The following is a 22932-nucleotide window of genomic DNA, read 5'->3' as shown; positions in this document are numbered from 1 at the left end:
CTTATTGATAGTTTTGATTTATTTATCTGAAAACTGCCTATTCATGTCCCTTGACCATTTGTCAATTGGGGAATGACTTGATTTTTTTTTACAATTGATTTAGCTCCTTATAAATTTGAGAAATTAAAACTTTGTCAGACGTTTTTGTTATAAAACTTTTCCCCCAATGTGTTGCTTCCCTTCTAATTTTACTTCCATTGGTTTTGTTTGTACAAAAATTTTTTAATTTAATGTAATCAAAATTATTCATTTTACATTTTGTTATGTTTTCTATCTCCTGCTTGGTCTTAAATTCTTGCCCATAGATCTGAGAGGTGTACTATTATTCTATGTTCACCTAATTTAGACCCACACTTCTGTCAAACTTTCCTATTTTTGTAAAGGTTCCCCTCTGGCTTCCAGTCACCTAGGTTTATCATTTTAAAATCATCCTCATTGTTTCTGTCTCTCTCTTACCTCACATACCTCTGTCTGTCTATCTGTCTCTGCCTGTCTGTCTGTCTCTCTTTCTTTGTTTCTCTGTCTCTTTTTCTCTCTGTCTCTATCTCTCTCTCCATTTGGTTACTGTCAGTCTTCAAGAAAGTCTAGCATCATCCATGGCCTCTCCTAGAGAGAAATAAGAAGAACCTCTCTCCTTTCCAAAGTTCTGATACTAAACTCCACCTCTTATTTAGGCATATAACTTCAAGTCAGCATTCTCTCCACCAATTAGGAAATTCCCATGCAGAGTCCCTCAGTTGGGCTAGGAACCCCAAATTACATTGACATTTGTCCCTTGCTCTCTACTCACACAATCATCATCAAAGATCAGGCCATGATTATTTTTCATATGTATTATGATAATATAGTCTCCTAATTAGGAAAGGGAATGAAAGGGAGTTAGCATTTATATGGCAGTGTCAAGTGCTTTTACAAATATTATTCCATTTAATCCTTACAACAAACTTGCAAGATGAGGGCTGTTATTATCCCATTTTCACAGTTGAGGAAAATGAGGCAGATATAATTTAAGTTACTTGCTCAGAGTATCACACCCAGAAATTGTCTGAGGCTAGACCTGAACTTGTCTTCCTAAATCTAGGTTCAATTCTTTATCTACTCAGAGGGCTTTCAAAAAGTTATAGTTGCGGGCAGCTGGGTAGCTCAGTGGATTGAGAGCCAGGCCTAGAGACGGGAGGTCCTAGGTTCAAATCTGGCCTCAGACACTTCCCAGCTGTGTGACCCTGGGCAAGTCACTTGACCCCCATTGCCCACTCTTACCACTCTTCTGCCTTGGAGCCAATACACAGAAGTTAAGGGTTTAAAATAAAAAAAAATAAAATAAAAAAAGTTATAATTATTATTACTCTCCAGGAACTTTGTATAATTTTGATGTATAAATGGAAAAGAGTCCATTTCCCATTAGCTGAGATGGAGTCTTTAAGAAGTTTTCACAACATGAAATCAAATGACTTTTTGTGATCCACAGTAAGAATCTTTTCTCCTCTATAGCTTTTGGTCAGCTGTGTGATAGTGAAAGATATGGTATGTTTATGTTGCCAATTTTGTGTTTGTATATCATTGTTTGCATAATGTCTCCCCATTAGATTGTGAGAGTAGGGAGTGCCTATCTGGATATTTTCCTTGTCTCCTCAGCACTTAGTACAGTGCCTAGCACTTCGTTAATGCTTATTGACTGAATAGCAGTTATATATCATTGTGGAGATTGACCATTTCTCTTTGAAATCCCATTCAGCCATGGTTCCATTCCAACCACTATAATTCATAAGGCATTTCAACCATTTGCCCTTTAAGGCCATTTTCCCATGCCTTGCTTTCTGGAGGAGAAGTCTATGAAAATAACATTTGTTATTCTCTTGTATTCTCTTGAACTCGGGGTCACCTCCAACTCACAATGATGCATTGAGGTAGAACAGGCACTGAGAGGAAGCCCAGTGCAGCGATGGCGAACTTTTTAGTGATGGAGTGCCGGGCCCCACCCCATCCCACCCCCTAGACCGAGTGCCTTGCCCCTCCCCGCCATATGCTGGACACACCTGCTCCCCCCATTACCACACATAGGGAGAAAGCACTCCCATTGGGTTACTGGATGGAGGGGCAGGTGATGTGAAAAATTGTCATCAGGCACGGTGGAGAGGAGGAAGGAGCAGCTCTGCCTTTCTAATAACCAACTCTGGGGGTGGGGGGTTGGGGAGGGAGGGTGGCCAAGTGCCCACAGAGAGCACTATGCATGCCATCTTCAGCCCCCATGCCATAGGCTCGCCATCACTGCTCTAAGGTTTACAGAGCATTTTCTTCACCAGAACCATGTGAAATAGATAGTACATATTATTTTCAGCAATTTATAAATAAGGAAACTGCAACTCAGAGAGATAAACAACTTGTTTGTGGCCATCAGAATAAGTATTAGATCTAATATTAAGACCCAGCTATTTTGACTTACAACCCAGCTCTTATTTTTTGTTTTTTATTTTTTTTTATTTTTAGAAAAATTTCCCATGGTTACATGATTCATGTTTTTACTTTCCCCTTCACCCCCTCAAACTCTTCCCCCCCATAGCTAACTTGCATTTCCACTGGTTTTAACATGTGTCATCAATCAAGACTTATTTACATATTCTTGATAGTTACATTGGGGTGGTCCTTTCCGGTCTACATCCCCAATCATGTCCTCATCAGCCCATGTGTTCAAGCAGTTGTTTTTCTTCTGTGTTTCCTCTCCTGCAGTTCTTCTTCTGAATGTGGGTAGCATCTTTTCCATAAATCCCTCAGAATAGTCCTGGATCATTGCATTGCTGCTGGTACAGAAGTCCATTACATTCGATTTTACCACAGTATATCAGTCTCTGTGTACAATGTTCTCCTGGCTCTGCTCCTTTCACTCTGCATCAATTCCTGGAGGTCTTTCCAGTTCACCTGGAATTCCTCCAGTTTATTATTCCTTTGGGCACAATAATATTCCATCACCAGCATATAACACAATTTGTTCTGCCATTCCCCAATTGAAGGGGAATGGCTGAACCTCTTGCTTTCCACCACACCTTTTGCCACCACAAAGAGCAAAGCTATAAATATTTTTGTACAAGTTGCTTTATCTATGATCTCTTTGGGGTACAAACCCAGCAATGGTATGGCTGGGTCAAAGGGCAGGCATTCTTTTATCACTCTTTGGGCATAATTCCAAATTGCCATCCAGAATGGTTGGATCAGTTCACAGCTCCACCAGCAGTGCATTAATGTCCCAATTTTGCCACATTCCCTCCAACATTCATTACTCTCTCCTACTATCATTTTAGCCAATTTTCTAGGTGTGAGGTATCAATCTCAGAGTTGTTTTGATTTGCATTTCTCTAATTATTAGAGATTTAGAACACTTTCTCATGTGCTTATTGATACTTTGATTTCTTTATCTGAAAATTGCCTATTCATGTCCCGTGCCCATTATCAATTGGGGAATGGCTTGATTTATTTATACAATTGATTTAGTTCCTTGTATATTTGAGTAATTAGACCTCTGTCAGAATTTTTTGCTATAAAGATTTTTTCCAGTTTGTTGTTTCCTTTCTGATTTTGGTTGCATTGTTTTTGTTTGTACAAAACCTTTTTAATTTAAATATAATCAAAATTATTTATTTTACATTTTTTAATTTTTTCTAACTCTTCCTTGGTTTTAAAAACTTTCCTTTCCCAGATATATGACAAGTATACTATTGTGTGTTCACTTAATTTACTTATAGTTTCCTTCTTTATATTCAAGTCTTTCACCCATTCTGAATTTATCTTGGTGTAGAGTGTGAGATGTTGATCTAAACCTAATCTCTCCCATATTGTTTTCCAATTTTCCCAGCAGTTTTTGTCAAATAGTGGATTTTAGTCCCAAAAGTTGGGCTCTTTGGGCTTATCATACACTGTTTTGCCGACATCACTTACCCCAAGTCTATTCTACTGATCCACTGACCCAGATCTTTTGTTTACTGTGGCAATACCAACAACCACAATAAACTTCTACATAATGCTTTAAGATTAGCAAAGGGCTTTATAATATTCCCTCATCTTATTCTCACAGCAAGCCTGAGTGATAGACATTATTATTCCCATTTTATAGATAAAAAAATGAAATAGACCAAGGTTAAGTGACTTGGCCAGGGTCACACAGCTAGGAAATTTCTGAGACAAGACTTCCTGAATCAGAACCCTGCACTCAATTGACCATGCAAATTCCATACATTTGAAAAAAAGGCATTGAGGCAGGAAAGGTCACCCAAGTTGAGGGAAACAGAAGGAGTTGGCTTTGATGTGAAGACACAGATAGCCTGACATCAGTATAGATGATGTCAAGGGGGCGCTTTTATTTCTGGACAGAATCTGCTCCTATCTTACTAGAAGAAGTAAACAGCAGATGCATTCATCCATTGGGTCCCTGAGAGCAGCACAGCATGCATTTAATTATAACTGAGTATCAGATGAATATCTAAATTTTTTCCCCTTATTCTATAGACATGCAATAATCTATTTGCAGAGAAAGGCTACTAGCAGATTTAATATCCATGTTCCAGTTTTGATTGGGAGATCTGTTCTAATTACAGATAAAGAGAGAGAGAGAGAGAGAGAGAGAGAGAGAGAGAGAGAGACCAGGGTACTAGGATTTATGTATATGCCCAGAGACCCTCTAGAATGCTCTTCCCTACTGATGGGTTCCTTGCTTGTGCAAATCCCAACTCCCTTTAAAGACTTCTTTCATCTCCCACTGTGGCATGCTCAAGAGTCTTCTGACCTGAAAAACAAATAGAGATTAATGCAGAAGGTCCACAGACTGGGAGGCACTTGCTCATTCAGCCACCTGTCTCTGGGTAGTCGCATATCTTGTATCAGACAAGGGGCTTCTGCAAGACAGCCATGAATCTTCTCAGAATGGAAGGATTAAGTCCCCTATCAGATCTGAAGGTCCACAAAGATAGAAACATGTCAAGAGGTCTATTGTAGTGGTGAAAGAACTAGTGATCATGGCATTATAAGGAATGTTTGAAGATATTATGGATTTTTTTCCCTTGGGGAAGAGAAAACATCTGAGTCAAGTGATAATAATACAAGTATTTAATTTAAATAACTGTCAGGTGACAGGGATATTCAACTTGAATTGATTATATACACTAAAGAGAATTAGAAGATATTTGACAGGATTGTTCAGAGGTAGATTTAGGTTTGATGTTAGGATAACTTTCCTAAAATCCCAAAAGTTGAATGGACTATCCTAGGAAGAAATAAACCCCTTTCAGATACTTCCTAGCCATGTGACTCTGCACAACTAACTTCACTGTCATTTCCTATCCCTTACTGTTCTTCTGTCTTGGAACTAATACATAGTATTGATTCTAAGAAGGAAGGTAAGGGTTAAAAAAAAAAAAAGTAAATTCCTTGACATTGGAGATCTAGAAGCTGAATCTAGACAACCATTGTCCAAGAAAGTTGTATCTATTGTCCTATAGGTACAATCTGAGTTCTCTTCTATTACTGTTTCCAATCTGCCTACAGAGTTTTCCTCCTAAGAGCCCTGTGAGACACAGGGACAGTGTGACATCCTCACCTCATGTGATATCCATTCCCCATCTCTTTATTTCCCCACCATCTTTTGCCTAGGCAGTTAGTTTTTTCCCTTTGTCTCTTCATGTATGTACCTGTCTTCTTGTTCCACATGATGAAGGCCCCAGAGCAGCTCAGCACCAGAATGACAGCTGTTAGGAGACCCAAGGCCAGGACCCATGGCCTTCTCTCAGTGGGCTTCTCAGGGACTGCAAGACAACAAGTAAACACAAGGGTTTTTTCTTTATTTTTTCTTTCTTTTTTTTTTTTTTAATTTTAAACCCTTAACTTCTATGTATTGACTTATAGGTGGAAGAGTGGTAAGGGTAGGCAATGGGGGTCAAGTGACTTGCCCAGGGTCACACAGCTGGGAAGTGTCTGAGGCCGGATTTGAACCTAGGACCTCCCGTCTCTAGGCCTGACTCTCCATCCACTGAGCTACCCAGCTGCCCCGACACAAGGGTTTTTTGAGAGGAGGGGAAACTGGAGAGCATGCCCAGTGAAAACCCAGCCCTATGGAACATTACTCAGAGAGGAAAAAGTGGTCAAAAAGGATGACAAAATTCCATTGTATGGCTCAGCTTCTGGGAAATGGGTCCATGTGGCTTGGGAGAAACACTCACCAGGATGTACAGCGGGTGCCTGCAGCTTATCATGCTCTACCACACAAGCGTAACCTGCCCCTGAATCACCAGGAGGAAGTTCCAGTGTGATTTGGAGGTAGAAGGTGGAATCAGCATTGGGCAAGGTGCCACTGGAGCTCTCGTGCCCCCACACGCCCAGCTGCCCGCCCTTCTCCCAACGCATCATGATAGAGCGAGGGTAGAAGCCTGTGGCCGTACAGTTAAAGGAGACTCTGCCATCTGAGACATCATGGCGGGACACGGTCACCTCAGGGGCCACTGAAGAGAGGAGTCAAAAGAGAAGATGACATAAAAGAGCAGCGACTTTCTGTGGTTCCACTATCCCTCCTTGTACCCTCTCTCTTCTACAATTACTCTATCCTCCAGCTTTCTCTACCAAATATTAACTATGTCAAAAAGTACCATTATTTTGGCTGCTACAAGAGTCATCTTAGCCCTACGACCAGGTTCTCCAATTACCACCTACCCGACTCCAATGTCTCTTCTCTCACCCATTACAAACAGTTGTTTGCCGCCATTTGTGACAACATAAATGGAAATGTTCCTGGGCTCACATCTTATATGCATTCATTCCTTCTGAGATAAGGACCTTCTGAATTAAGTTATGAAGCCACATTCTCTGACAGTGTGACAAGATTTAAATGGATGATTCTAAGACATCTAGTTCTGTTGGACAAACTCAAGCCTGCTACCATAAAGCCTACCCTTAGAGTGTGTATAAACACACATATGTACATATACATCATGTATGTGTCTATATATACATGCATACATGTGTGTGCGTGTATACTATATACACGCATGTCGATACCAACAAAGCAGTATTGGGTCCTGTGCATATATACTTTGGAGTACATGGGACCCAATGCTGCTTTGTTGGCATTGACATTAGATGGCCCACTTGCCCTACTTTCTGGCCAGTTTCTCCTCCCCTTTATTATCTTGACTATACATCGACCTTCCCCCAGTTGTTTTCCCCAATGGATAAGGAACACCCAGAGCCCCACCATAATTTCATCCTTGATCTACTCTCTTCTTTCCAGGTGTGGAGGCTGGTTCCCTGGAGTTCCCCCTACATACTTTTTACAGACCTTCAGAGTAAATATGACTGTCCACAGTGCTTAGCTGACCAGGGAGTTACAAATTGCAATTCTTCCAGTTATGATGAGGAACCCTTGGGCTGTACCAATTGCCCTTCCTCTGAGCCCTATAAACCTTTGGGCCTTGCTTTCTGTCCTAATGCAGAACATTTGCATATGTACTATGTTTCCCAATTAGATCATGAGTTCTTGGACAGCAAGGACTATTTTGCTCTTCTATTTGTATCTTCTAGAGCTTAGCACAATCCTTGGCAAAGAACAAGTACTTGATAAATGCTTTTTCTTTCCTTCATTCATTAATTCACTTATTCATTCATTCTTTCTTTAGACTCAAAGGACTCCTTAAGCTCCTTGAAGACCAGGATAGAAATTTATACTTCTTTGTATCCTATTTAGTGTGTAGTATGGCACTTTTCACACAGTAGACTCTCCATAAATATTTACTACCAGATCCCTTAACCAATTGTTCTGATAGATTAAGAATATAATAAAATATTTTAGTACTTGAAAGGATTCATGTTAACTTCAGTGTGGCTACTCTCTCACTTGATGCTGATCACACTCTTTCCATACTGTGGGAAGGAAGATATTGAGAAGACCTTGATCATGAGCATAGAATCTAAACTCTGGTGCCTCTGGGATCAGCAGGAAAGCCAGCAATTAAGGTGGATGACAACAAGGCAAGGGAATGTCCTTTAGGCAGCCCTAGAGGAGGAAGGGCAACAGTTGGCCCACAGGCATGGTGTGTGACAGGGAGTGGGATGGGGGAGATTTGGAAAACCCAGGCACAATAAACTCACTTTTTTTCTGGACTTCCACCATAGAGAATAAGATAGCCTTCCTGCTGCTGTGGTAAGAATATATAGACCCAGTGATGATGTGAAGATGGGATTAACTCTCCCCTTGCCCATTTTTAGATTTAATCACCAGAAGCATATACACCCCACTTAGTATGGGGAGGTCTGTGACCCATGTGTGCGATAGTGGGTGATGAATCAGAAACAACTGACTGCCCCCCACCCCGCCCCGAGCAGTCCTAAGCAAAGCTAAAGCTACAATTGGTCTACATAAAGTGGAAGGAATGCACAGGAATGTAAAGAAGGGTCTTTAAAAGCAGTATCAACTTCCTGTGGAGTCAGTTCTTCAGAGTTCAGAGTTTGAGTTGGATTTGGATTTGGAGTTTGAGTGTGAGGCAGGTGAAGGATCTGTTATGGACCTGAGACTCTGAAATTCAGTGAGACTATTCTTGAATCTCTCCCTTTGAACTACCATGTGGGTGAGTGAAAAGGCTGACTCCTTTTCTTGGATTTTCTGGAGGTACTAGCCCCCGGAGAGGTCCCTCATCTTGGAAGAGGTCTTGTGGCTAGATGGCTTATTGGCAACAGATTTACAATCATGCTTGAAACAAGTTTCTGATTTCATTGGTTTATCAGCTCACTTGCTGTTAACGTAAGTCTTTTTTTGGATAAGTGCTTGTTCTATCTTTGGAGAAATCTATTTGCTTTCTAAATCTGCACTGTCTAATCAAATGACTGGCCCTGTGGCATAAAAGCATTTTGGGACCTTATTAAAAGATCTCCTTTGGGTTGAATAAGTCTCCTTTTGCTTAAAATCTTGGTTCCTGGCAGTTTGCAAAGCAAAATTCCTACATTCCTCTTTTTTCTTCTCCTTCCTCATTTCCTTCAGCTATCCTTTTAGCTCCTGGATAGTTCTATCCTTTTCTGAGTCTAATTCTGTTCTTAACATTTGTTCCTTATTTTTAGACTCATGTATATATGTGTTTATAATTACTCTGGCCAGGTCCAAACCAAGCAGGGCTTCAGAGGCCCCAACAAAGGAGGGCCCAGAGGTAAACTAAATCATATGATTTGGTTGATAAAGTGATTCCTTTAACAGCTGCCCAAGGAAGGCCCCTTGAGAGATTAAATGGATGGTTAACCTCTCCAGGTCCAACCTGGGATTGGATAGATTGGTAATGGGCTATTGATTAGCTTTGAATAATGATCAGGATCTGACTTTGTATTTGAACTCCCTTTCCAAGGGCTGTGGATAGAAAGACCACTCAGGAAGGTACTTGTTATTAAACACTGCTTTATCTATAAGTAGGGAAAGGATAACAAGGTCAAGGATTGGGGATTGGAAACCCTATTGCTCTATTATCTATTAAACTAATTGATAATCAGGACTGGAGGCTACTAAGCTGGCAGAGGCTTGAGATCTTCACCCTCTTTCTCTATCTCTGGCCCAACCTGGCCACAGCCAAGCCAGAGAATAGGGAAGGCTATTGCTGCAGATAAATATTGATCATCTTTATTCTCTCTTCTCTCTCACCAGTAGTGTTGATGGTTCACTAGCTCTCACAGTCTAGTAAGGAAGTAGATTCAGGCTTTCCCTACCCTCTTATTCTCCAATCACCCACCCACCCTTCAGCCACCCTTCAGCCACCCACTGCCCAGATTGAATCACAGAGGCTCACTTAAGTCTCAACTAAGAGATCTGTGATCTCCAGTTCTGAGCCTCTGAGTCCAGAGACTTCTTCCACTGTAGCTGTGGGGTATATATATATATATATATAGTGGGGCTAACTGATGTTTGCCCTGCCTCATGGCACCTGGGAACATTCCAAACTCTCAACTGCCATCCCTGTCAGTCAAGGTGGCATCCATCTCATCCCAGATTATGAATATAACATTATCTATTCTCTCATTTCCTTACTTTCACTCTTTTTCCTTTTGTAAATAAACTACCTTCCTCTTGACTTGAGTAATATATTTTCAATGGTGAACCTATGGTACAGGTGCCAAAGATGGCATGCAGAGCACTCTCTGTGGTACTCAACCATCCTCCCTCGCTGGCCCCTCCACCCCCAGAGTTTGTTATTAGAAAGGCAGAGGGACTCAGATAGAGCTGCTCCCCTCCCACTCTCCATGTCACCTGAAGACATTTTTTCTTGGGCAGTTCACAAGTGGCAGAGCTGGAGGGAAGCATAATGCCTGGATCACTCCCCTCCCCATCTCTACACTTGCTGAGGACATTATTCACTTCACCTATCCCTCTGCCCCAGAAGCCCAATGGGAGTGCTTCCTCTCTCCCCTGTACGGGGTAAGTGGGGGACACACCCAGCACTTGGTGTGGGGGAGGGGCACTCCATCTCCAAAAGGTTCAACATCATTGCTATATAGACCTTAAGCCAGCCAAATGGAGAATCAATCCTAATAAGGTTGATATATCTATAACTCTAAGGGAAAAATATCTATAACTCTTCTCTCTCTCTCTCATCTCTCACTCTCTCATTTTATTAACACTTAAAGCTGCAACCAACCCCCATTTTATTCCTAACAATACCATACCAAATACATCCTCATGAGTTATTTTGGACTAGAAAGATCATTGGGGGGGATCATTCCACTGTTGATGAAAATCTCCACAGTTAGCTACCCTGATCCTCTGACAAGGGACAGTCTGTCCTAAGCCCAACTCAGAGTTTTCTCAGTTTGATAAGATTGATCAGAGCCTGTGCTTTGCTGGCAGGGCCATAGAGAACTCTGGGAAGAAACAGGAAGGACTGGGAACTCACCATTTTCCTTCAAATTTGAGTGCTTCAGGATTTTTCTTATTATGTCGGCACAATGATATTTTATAGTTTTCTTTCTCATGTTGAACCCTGTGCTTTCTACTATCATTCTGAAGCTCTCTGCTTCAGGTTTGGTGACAATCCAGTGGTCCGTCGTATCATCTGTCTTGATAAAATCTTCACCATCCACAGCAAACTGGATTTGGCTGCCAATGGGAATGTCATTATCCAGTTCACATTCTCCATAGAGCTGTATTGTATGATTCTCTGTAGAGAGACTGATGAGTCAGTATGATATAATGGAATCAGAATTGGAATTGAAGTTAGGGGGTCACTATGAAACCAGTCTTCCATACTTGCTAACTATATAACCTTGAGCAATTCACTTAAACCTTCAAATTTTATAAGGATGGGGGTGGGGGCAGCTGGGTAGCTCAGTGGGTTGAGAACCAGGCCTAGAGATGGGAGGTCCTGGGTTCAAATTTGACCTCAAAAACTGCTTCACTGTGTGACCCTGAGCAAGTCCCTTACCCCGCCCCCCCATTGCCTAGCCCTTATCTCTCTTTTGCCTTGGAACCAATATACAGTATTGATTTTAAGATGGAAAGGAAGGATTTTTTTAAGTTTAGAATGATAATAGCTAACATTTATATAATTTTTCAAAGCACTTTACATAGAAATTATTATTTTTGCTAATCCTCAGAAGTAACTTGACAGATAGGTGCTAGTATTAAACTCATTTTACAAATGAGGGATCCAAGGCTGAATTATTTTAAATGATTTACTCAATGATTTACAATGCAACTGATAGGTGTCTAAGGAGAGATTCCAACACAAATATTCCTTATTCCGACTCTAGAGCTCTCTCCAGGACTCTCTACTCAATACAGCATCCCAATATATGTAAAAATGTATGAAAGTTGCTTTATATACCTTAAAGAAGTTAATACTATTAGACATCCTTTTTTTTTCCTGTTGTATTATAGGGGTAAGAATACTCACACTCTTACCTCCTAGGTAAGGACTATTCACTTTTGAACTTATTATATTTTTCTGGAAGAATAGAATTTTGTAGAGCAGGTAAACTGAGCCAAGGATTAATATGGGAAATTGTTGCTTTGGGGGCAACTTTAGAGGTAACCTATATATTGGGTTGAATTATTCTATAGACTAAGTTGGGATTAACTGTTCTTTCCTTGGTGAGAAATAATGCCTGGTGAAACTGTCGAACTCTAACAAGATAGAATCATATAAGACTTGGAATTAGATTGAGTCTAGCTAATTTTCTAACACATGAAAATCTAGTTACCATATCTTCATGTATAATTTCTGAATTATACGTACTTAGAGATAAACCTTAAAAATATTCTTGTTGTCTGGGTTTTTCAGCATCAGGGAATTGAAGGAATAAAGGGTTTAGAATTCAGCAGCAGGACATGATTGAAGGTTTGAATACCAGATCAAATATCGGTCAATTACTTTTCCAATAAATAGCATGGCCAACAAATGGTTAATCTGGTATTCACACCCAGTCTATATGAGTCTAGATCCAATTCCCTTTCCATAGAAGCATAATATCTACAATTTATATTTTTAGTTATAGATGCCCATGTGATAATCTAGGTGTAACTGTCCAGCAGGTAGTTGGTGGTGCAGAAATTGAATTCAGGATATATATTAAGGTTGAATAATCAGTCTGGTTTTTTTCAGATAAGTGTGAGCAGTTTTCTCTTTTTCTTAATCCAAAACCCTCAATTGGATTCACAAGAATATGGTTAACTATGTTTTAACCAATATGTATTATTTATACTCTGCCTCTTGCTGAGAATCCATCCTTCTGTTGTAAATTCAAGGCATAAATAGCTAACTCCCATTCTCAAGCACCAACTTTTCAGTGACCCACCTAGGCAATTAGGTGGTATAGTCAATAGAATGGGAGATTTGGAGTTAGGAAGATTTGAATTCTTGAGTTTGAATCCAGCTTGAGACATTTACTAGCTGTGTAAAACTAGGCAAACCACCTAAATATCTAGGTAGCTCAGTTTCCCAATCTACAAAAGGTGATAATCACAAAACCTTACAGTGTTGTATGAATTAAATTAATTAATGTAAACTTTAAAGAATAATATAACTACTTTATTCACACATATATGCTCCAACTCTTTTTTTATCTTCTGAAATCCCTACCTCAAAAAAACAGAAGTAAGACAAACACCACTTCTATCCCTAAAGTATTTAGTTCTCTTCTTTCCTTCCAGTGGTCTGGTTTATACCTATACAAATTGCCAGAAGGGAAATGTGCCCATCAGATTGTCAGATCTGGACGGATTGGGAGTATGGATTTAGAAATGGAAGAGACCTTCCATTTCTGGTTCTACATCATCAATTAACTCCTGCATAGTTATACCTACATATTCTATGGGCATCTGGAACTAAAAATATAAACTGTAGAAGGTATCAATTACAATTATCTCCTTTTAAATTGAGACTTAAAATAACTTCCCTGGAATTGAACGATTAGTTCGTTTTACAGGTGGGCTTTGAAACTAGTCCTCCCTAGCCCCCAAGTCCAAGCCCTGTGCACTCCACACTGTTGTTCAGTCATTTCAGGGTTGTCTGACTCTTTATGACCCCATTTGGGGTTTTCTTGACAAAGATGCCGGAATAGCTTGCCATTTCCTTCTCCAGTTCATTTAACAGATTAGAAAATTGAGGCAAATGAAATAAAGTGACTTGCCCAAGGTCCCACAGCTGGTAAGTGTTTGAGACCAGATTTGAACTCAAAAAGATGACTCTTCCTAACTTCAGACCCTACACTGTATCCCCTGTACCACCTAGCTGCCCCACACTCCACCTAGGGACAAAATAGATCTTTTTGTTCTTTATGTCAAGTTAACAGTTATCTATCTGTTTTAGTTACTCTCTCATTGGGGATTTCCTTATCTGAGAGCATCACTAAATTAATGAGTAAGGACAATGTTGTTGATATATTTTGATGGGATATCTCTCATTCTTACAGAGAATATGGAGAGATATAATAATTTAATCAGGTGGATTTATAATGGATTGGATGGTCAGACATCTAGTATACTTCTATATTACATAAGCATTGGGCTGTCTCCATATGAAATCTTACACTTGGGGACAAAAAAAAATCAACTGCAAGAATATAAGATAAGAGAGATATAGTTAGGGGTAGATTTTTTAAAAGGATGTCAGTTTTAATCTAAGTCAGACTTAATTTGAGTCACCAGTATGATACCACAGCCCCAAAAAGTTTGTGTGATCTTGAGATGTAGTACAAGGAACCTAGATTTCAGTAACAGGGAGGTCATAACGCTACTATGTTCTGCCCTAGTCAGGGCACTGTGGTTTAAGAAGATTATTGATATTTTGGTGAGAGTCAAGAAGAGGGTAACTAAGATGATGAAGGTGCTGGGCATATTAAGCTTAAATTTAAAAAAAAGATTTAATGGAGAGAGGAGGAGCATGATAGCTATCCAAGAATTTGAAGGGCTGTGACATGGAGGAGTCATGAGTCTTCTTTGGTTTGGCTCCACAGTTCTTAATATGGAGTGAAAGTTGCAAAGAGACAAAATTAAACTTTTCCTAATAATTACTACTGCCCAAAAGTTGAATGTGCTGCTTAGGAGATGATGAATTAGTGTAGGAAGCCATTAAGAGAAATTAGAATCTCAAATAGATATTTTTATCTGGACCCCATCAAAAGGTCAACACAGCCTGGCAGAGCCATGTGTTGAACCCCCAATACTCTTATCAGGGTAAGACTGGATTGGGTTATCTAAGAAAAAAATATCTATTCAAGATTCTTATAGGGGACCAGCCTCTATATGGTAAAATGGGGTTCTGAGTGACATTTTACGGGGTCGGATTGCTAAGACAGGAAAAAGAAAATGAGAACAACCAGACTAGTGGTTAGCCCATGCTGTCCTGAATTCTGTGGGCATGGGAGTTTATTATATACTTGATTTCAAGCAAAGAACACAAAAAAGAGTCACAGCTGTGAAGGGGTAACAAATCACACCTAACCCATTGAAGTCTAAAGAGTAAAGGTACAAAGACAATGGCCAAATTCCAACCACCAATTTAGTAGGGGATAATTCTGGGAGCGGAAATACCCCATGGAGATGCTCACTAATTGAATCCTGCATTTGGTCAAATGAAGTCCAGACTAAAGGTGACAGTTCTAATCTAAATATGCAATCTTATCTAAGTAACATTTGTTAGGATTCAGACTTCTCAATTATCAAGGAGAGGAATCATCAACTCAGTAGATGCTGGTCTGCCACTTCAAAGCTCTCCATTAAGAATTCTAAGAAAGGTGGGGATCAAAAACTGAGTCAAAAGAGGAGCCTCAGATTTTTATCTTAGATGGCCCATTCTGTCTGCGTCCTGACATGCAGTGCAGAAAAATCATACACACAGTTTTACTTGCTGATGATTTTGTAATGGGATCCAGATAAAATATCTGTTACAAACTCTGTTTCTCTAAATGACTCCTAATAGCCTCTTGGAGGGATCAAGTTGTTTTTGGATTAACCTACCTGCTGGTACCAGAGCTTTTTGGGGCTCAGGTGACCAGAACCAAACACAAAGACTGCCTCAGTCTGGATTGGTCATGTAGGGAATCCAGATAACAGGCCCTAAATTTGATCCTATTTCTCCAATGGCTTTCTACATCCAATGGCTCTCAACAGATTCTAATTTCTCTTTTAAAGAAAAGGGAGAAATATGTGGGAATAAAAATATCTATTTGAGATTCTAATTTCTCTTAATGGCTTCCCACATATTTCCCTCTTTTCTTAAATTGAAATGATTTATTACACAGGAAAACTTTTAATAATGGGAGGAGTCATTAATTAGTTATAATTATCAGCTATAGTTGGATCTGATGGGATTTACAGATTATACTATTTCTTTATGTCTCTCCACAAATTAGTCCTTTTGGGATGTTTTCAAACAGAGGCTAGACAATCACTTTTTGAGTATGTTATAGTGGGGAAGTCTTTCATGAACAGATTGAAGTACATAACCACTTTAATTTGGAATATAAGGATTCAATTTGTCTCACTTACTGTCACTCTTGGTGTCATTCTTTAGTAAGTTGAGGAGCCAGCGGAAAGATTTCTCAGCATTTAAATTAAATTCCTTCTTATGCTCAATGAAGTCTTTCTCTAGTGCCTTGGCGATCCATGCTTCACTGAACACAGTTTGCTTATTCCCTTTATTATAGGCACACACTTGTACATCATCAATAGTGTAAATTATGGTGAAATTGAAGAGAGAATGGCTTGTACCCACTGCAATGAATTTACTCTCAAGCCTGTGGTGACCTAAATGACAGAAAAGTAGGGGGAAAAAAGAGGTTTCAGTATGTGGGTCTCCAAACTCTACTATGTCCTCCCACCCATTTAATTTCCTATGATTAAACTAATTTGAACAATTGCCCATGGGTGTAGAGAGCCATAAACACACAATTTGATCTGTAATTCATATCAGATCCAACTATAACTGATGATTATAACCAATTTTAACTTCTTTCATTATTCAAAGTTTTCCTATCTAATAAATCATGTTATTTTGAAGAGAAGGGGGATGTGTCGGGAGCTATTAAGAGAAATTAGAATCTCAAGTAGATATTTTTATCTGGATCCCCTCAAAAGATCAATACAGACCGGCAGAGCCGTGTATTGGTTTTTCTCTCTATCAGGGTCAAGACGGAGTGGGATATCCAAGATAAGAATCTGAGATTCCTCTTTCAATTCCTTTCATAATTCTCACCTTCCTTCAAAATGCATGATAGTCTTATTGAAAAAGCTTTGGGCTCTCAGCACTCCAGCAGGAGGGGGGCTAACTCTGTTCCCCTTTGACCGAGAACACAGATGGCTGGTACGGCCAAGGTCGAACCCTTGGCAGGACATTTTGCCCAGAATTAAAGTAAAATAATGAGACTCAAAAATTGTTTAATACCATCAAGGCTGAGAAACTGCCAGGGCTTTCCGGCCTAACGAGATGTCCCAGGCTTCACTTAAAGATAACACATATAGTTGATAGTTTAGCATAGGTTTTTTATCTACTCCTGGAGGCTTCTAAGGCTTTTGTTTTGATTATAGTAAAAATCCTGCTCTCTGTAACTGTGGGAAACTTTCTTGGGCTTTTGGGGGAAGGGGATCTTTAATTTCCTTTATAATAAAGTGGCGACTCCAGTATATCTTGGAGTACTTTGAGCTAACAAGCTGTGCTTCCAATTTGTTTCATTCTTTGCATCTGACCACCACCCTAGGCCACTCAGATTAGTCTCTGGTTATAGAGCAGGATCTCTATACATGGGATCAGCCAAGGAGGGTAAAGTATAACTAGCACAGCTTGGTATATAGCATAGGACTGAGTGTACAGCAATGCTAGCTAAAGAAGCTGTTAATAGATTTGGTCCAGACACTGTTCCTTGATGGCATAAGTACTTTTCTAACCCACAGCTTCTGTTTGATTGAGTAGAATACACTGTGTAAACATCAGTGGTGTTAGTGCAGACGGAATGGTTAGCTGGCTAATATATGGGAGTGTTGAAGGAGCAGGCAGAGCTACTGCACAGATAGACTATAGCAGCATTTTCATCCCATTCTAGTGTCATAGGCAGCCATTGAATTTAAAGATGAGAAGCCATGCTAGTGTATAAGAAACTGGCCCATTATCATTCTGCAACTCCAGATGGATGCAGTCTGGGGAGACAAAGGGAAAGGGTCAGGTGGGACTGTCAGTGCACTCAGTTAACATACCTTGTGGTATTTGGGGTTCTTCAGGCTTTTTTCCCATATGGGTAGGTTCTTGTTGGCTAGTCTTATTCCCCTCTGAAAAGGGAAACAAGATGATGCTTCATCAGTGATTCCACCATACATCTCATGAGCTTGTCACTTTCTCTTAGAGCTTCATCTTTAGAGCTCCAGGCATTTGTAGAACCAAAGGAAATAATCTGTGGTGATTCTTTCCATGTGCCTCAAAAGCAGTGTTTGGCTTATAGTAAGTTCTTAATAAATATTTTTTAAACTTATTGACTTATGGATCCAATCATGAGGGCAATAAATTCAGAAGTATTTGGAGTCTGAGAACTCAGCCTAGATGCCATGTTGGTGAACCTATGGCACGCATGCTAGAGGGGGCACTCAGAGCCCTCTATGTGGACAAACCTGCCATTGCCAATGTTTGCCAGAGTACAATACTAGAAAGTCAAAGGGATTCAGGGTTGGGCTGCTCCCTTCCCCTCTCTACATGCTCCTGAGGACATCACCTGCTCCTCTAAAAAGTTCACCATCACTGATAGAGTATTGTCTCTGTTACTCACTATCTGTGTGGCCTTAGTCAAATCTCTTACTTCTCTGGACTTTAGTTTCTTCTGTCTAAAATAAGTCATTTGAGAGGCAGCTGGGTAGCTCAGTGGATAGAGAGTCAGGCCTGGAGATGGGAGGTCCTAGGTTCAAATTTGGCCTCAGACACTTCCTAGCTGTGTGACCCTGGGCAAGTCACTTAACCCCCATTGCTTACCCTTACCACTCTTCTGCCTTAGAACTAATACATAGTATTGCTTCTAAGACAGAAGGTGAGGGTTTTAAAAAATAAAATAAATAAATAAGTTAGTTGGCAACAAAGATGTCAAACCAGCTAAAGCAAGCCACAGGTAACCTGTAAAATTCCAGAATTAGACCGAACCAGATTAGCATATAATTGGGAAGGGGGAGCTAGATAGCTCAGCAGATTGAGAGCCAGGCCTAAAGTTGGGAAGTCCTGGGTCTGAATCTGGCCTCAGACATTTCCTAGCTGTATGACCCTGGACAGATCACATAGCCTCATTGTCTAGCTCTTACTGCTCTTCTGCCTTGGAACAAATATGTAGTGTTGATTCTGAAATGAAAGGTAAGGTTTTTTTTAATGTAATTTGGAAATAATGTTTAACACAATAAATATATATATGTACATATATATATATATATATATATAACATAGAGAATGTTAATTTGTGGGTTTCTAAGTCAATATGTGGTCCAGAATTATCCATTGCTATTTGAGTTTGATATCCCTGGATAACTGAGACTCTTCCTACTCTAATCCTATGGTCCTTTGATTCAATAATTGCTAAGACTTCTTCTATCTCAAAATCCTGCGGGGCATGTGCAAAGCTGTTTCTACTGATTCCTTAGGAACTCTGAAGATGAGGAGCCCCTGGTTGCTTTCAGCCATTTGTGACTCAGCACTGTACAATTTGTTCAACAATGTGGCTAAGAAATCATTGAATGGCTCTACTGATGATTTTATCCATCATGGGTTGGAACACTATTGCACATCTTATTTTGATCATTAAATGGGCAAAGTTGCTGAAGTACAGATGTTAAAAACCCGGAAGGCATTATGCCATCTCAAGTTTCCTTAGAGAGAAAGAGAGGAACTCTAGGTATTGTTTGGCAAGTAACTAGATTTGGGGAAGATTTATTTCAAGGAGCTAAGGGAGAAGATAGGTAGGGTGGGAAATTTGATTTAAGACTGATGAGAGAGCCTAGAGATGGGAGGGCTTGGCCTCAGACACCAACCTAACTATGTGACCCTGGGCAAGTCATTTAACCCCTGCTGCCTAGCCCTTACTGCTCTTCTGGCTTGGAACCATTACACAGTATTGATTCTAAGATGACAGGCAAGAGTGTTTTTTAAGGGTAATGGAGTGCCTTGCTGGGGGAAAAGTTAAAAATCTTGCGATACATGAAGAAATGATGAATATAAAGAATTCGGAGATCTATCTATGTATGAACTTATGCTTAGCAAAATAAACAGAACCAAGAGAACAACATAAATGATGTAGTTCATTGAATATGTTCATTGAAAAAATTATAGAAAATCTGAGTTTTGGGGGGGAAATCAAATGCTCCAGTAAAAGTCTAATGAAATTTACTTCATTCCTTATTGTAGCCAGGTGGGGGATTCCTAGGACAGGAAGTATATAGAGTATAGGGGGAGATTCCTAGGATAGGATGGCATATATATATATATATATAAATGTATATATATATATATGTATGTGTGTGTGTATGTGTGTATATGTATGTGTATATATACAGAAATTATTATATACATTGTCAGACAAGGTATTTAATGCATCAAATAATTTTTGCAAAGAATTGTCTGGCATAAGGGAGAGTTCAGTCTGGAGAGTGCCGAGGAATGACAAAAAGGCATCACAAATTATGTTTAAATGTATGTGGGATTTTTCTAATTACGAGGTCAATAGGAATTAGAAACATGATATGGTAGATTTAAAAGGGTAACGGCATTGTAGGCTACACTAACAGAAGCATGATGCTTAGCTCAAGGAAGACAATAGCTCTAATAGAGTCTGGGCTAGTCAAACCACATTTGGAATATATTTGTGTCCGGCTTTCGTTGCCACATATGAGGACAGATACCCAAGTGGAGGAGAGGGTTCCCAAAATGACAACAAAGATGGCAAAAAACCTCAAGATTCAGGCACATGAGGATCAATTGAAGTAACGAGAGCTATTTAATAGGAAGGCAAAGATTTAGTGTAGACACAACAGTAGTTGTAAAGTATTTAAAAGTTATTATTTGGAAGAAGGGTTATCCTCATTTTGCTTGGCCTTGGAGGGCAGAAATAAGAGCAACAAGAGGAAGCTAAAGAGAGGAACAAGGCAGCTTGATGGCATAGTGATCAAAGTGCTAGGTCTAGAGTCAAGAATATTCATTTTTTGAGTTCAAATCTGGTCTCAGACACATCCTAGCTGTATGATGCTCGGCAAGTCATTTAATCATTTTGGCCTCAGTTTCCTCATCTGTAAAATGAGTTGGAGAAGTAAATGGCAAACCACTCCAGTATCTCTGCCAAGAAAACCCCAAATGGGAAAACAAAGAGCCAGACATGATTGAAAGACAGCAACTGGACTTCCTAAGAGTTGCCTTTATCCATAACTGGAGTGTGTTAGTTCCATAGGTAGAGATTTCCCCAAAAATGGAGATACAAAAGCAGAAATTGGATGTCAGATGAATGTACCATTTGTGTGGAACCTTGTAGAAAGGATCTGTATTCTTATTGGTTTGCTATAAAAGATCCTCTGAAAATCCATCCAATTTGTATTCAAGAGACCTGTGTTTCAAGTCTTCTAATAATACCTGTGTGTCCCTGGAGAAGTCACTTTAGTTTTCTGGGTTTTGCTTTCCTAATTTGTAATTTGAGAGTATTGTACAAAAAGACCTGAAAGGATACTTTTATTCTTAAATACATCATTCTATGATTCTATTTATTCGGGACCCTTTGAGATCATCCCCTTTCTCTGATGGGTGCTGGTCAAGCCTAATAATGTGAAAAACAGGAATAGGATGAGTGCAGCATGTAGGAAAAGAAAACTTGGCCCTTCACTATGAAGAGAAGAAGCACTTTAATGGGGAAAACTAGGAGTGACCCATGAATTAGTTAAAAGTCTACTGTAAAGAAGGAAAGGGAGGAGTGGGGCTGGGACTGTGGTCTGTGTTCCTTCTCTGGTTATGAGAAGACAAAATAAGGGATTATAAGCCTGCAACTTGAAGAATGCAAGGAGAGCCTTTGGTGCAAGTTCCCCCAGTCACAGCTGAATAGATAGTTGTAAGTGAAATTAGAACAAGATACTTAACTAACATATTACTAGTCTCACTATGTTCTTCTCTGCTTTGGGACTTTAGAAAGGAACTTCCAAAAACAGTTAACTCTGAACTGAGAAGAAAGAGACTAGGTGATCTGTCTCCACTTGGGTCAGGGTAAATGAGGGACCCACCCTAACAAGGCAGGTCTGGGGTCTTAAGCAGGAAGGATTCTGGCTGGGATGCTTCTCTGTGTCACATATACTTTCCCTTATAATGGATCTAGTTTCCTGCCAGCCCTCTCCACAATCCAGAAATCAATGAGAATGTAGTCAATTCCCCACAAACTCCAAAGAAATAATCTAGTCTTGTCCTCAAAAGAGATTTCTATTTGCCGCTCCTGATCCAGGAGAAAAACTTTCCCTTCTGGACTGCCTTGATTAATTTCCTGAAATACTTTAAGGTCAAAAGTGCTGTTAATAATAATAATAAAATAAGAAAAATTAAAAATAATAATAATAATAATAAAATGAGGAAAGGAGTCCAGCATTTACAGAGCACCTACTATGTGCCAAGTCCTCGAAGTGTTTTAAACAAATGTTATGTAATTTCATCCTCTCAAGAACTCTGTGAGGTAGATGCTTTTACTTATTTATATTTTTATTATCCTTATTTTAAAGTTAAGGAAATGGAGGCAAAGATTAAATGATTTGCCCAGGGTCAGATTTGAACTCAGGTCTTCCCAGATCTAGAATCCAGCACTCAATTATACCACCAGTTGCCTCTGCACAAAGAGGTACAAAATTAAAATAATAATAATGGTTAGAGAGCTGAGGTTCTAATCAACAACCCTTAATGTTTCTGCCCCTCTAAACTCTCCCTAAATATTGTACATTTGTATTTCCTTGGATTTTCCCTTCATTGTTTTTAAATCCTCTCCCAAATCTGGCATAGTTACTATATACATTATATATAATATATATTCCAAGAAGCTTCCTTTTTTCTGGGCACAGGGGCTTTCTCTCCCCTATTAGACCCCAATCTCATTTTTCCAGTACCACTTACCGCATTCCTTTAGACTTACCTGCCTGGAACTCGCACAAAGCAAACACACCTAGCATGAGCAGCCAATCTATGAATGATTCTCTCCTCCTTCTTTTATTCTCCATTTCTACTTTCCAGACAGCTTCTTTGTCTCTGCAGGAGCTCGAGGGAGCAGGGCCCAGGAATGAAGTGAAACCCCTTTATATATAATGTTTTCCTACTCTCCATCCACGCTCAGACTGGCATTGGCGCTTCCAAGACTCTGCCCTCCTGTCAGTGCAATCCAGGACATTCGTCACCAGGCAGAACCCATCTCAGACTGGTAGGTAGAAGAATGGAAGGGAAATAGGGTCTGTGG

At 39.8% G+C, this 22932-nt stretch overlaps 1 protein-coding gene across 1 annotated transcript; it reads right to left on the bottom strand.

The window, feature by feature from the left end:
* Positions 1 to 4724: 4724 nt before the first annotated feature.
* Positions 4725 to 22699, bottom strand: LOC123234496 (class I histocompatibility antigen, F10 alpha chain-like). The gene is made up of 7 exons (XM_044660396.1): positions 22615 to 22699; positions 17696 to 17767; positions 15995 to 16252; positions 10902 to 11165; positions 6204 to 6482; positions 5676 to 5789; positions 4725 to 4774 (listed from the first exon to the last, which is right to left on the bottom strand). Exons 1-7 carry the CDS (start codon positions 22697 to 22699, stop codon positions 4725 to 4727), a joined length of 1122 nt encoding a protein of 373 aa, XP_044516331.1.
* Positions 22700 to 22932: the final 233 nt, after the last annotated feature.

Source organism: Gracilinanus agilis, chromosome 2, assembly GCF_016433145.1.
Source record: "Gracilinanus agilis isolate LMUSP501 chromosome 2, AgileGrace, whole genome shotgun sequence".
Taxonomy (NCBI): Eukaryota; Metazoa; Chordata; class Mammalia; order Didelphimorphia; family Didelphidae; genus Gracilinanus; species Gracilinanus agilis.
The sequence above is the reverse complement of the archived record's forward strand: the minus strand, read 5'-3'. Positions and strand labels throughout refer to the sequence as shown.

Bases quoted from the DNA above. Each gene is read 5' to 3' on its own strand.
- LOC123234496 (XM_044660396.1), bottom strand. From the start codon at position 22,699: ATGGAGAATAAAAGAAGGAGGAGAGAATCATTCATAGATTGGCTGCTC. The intron at 17,768-22,614 runs GTAAGTCTAAAG...TTCCCTTTTCAG, and splicing joins TTTGTGCGAGTTCCAGGCAG to AGGGGAATAAGACTAGCCAA. The intron at 4,775-5,675 runs GTACATACATGA...TTTGTTTTTCAG, and splicing joins CATGTGGAACAAGAAGACAG to GTCAGAAGACTCTTGAGCAT.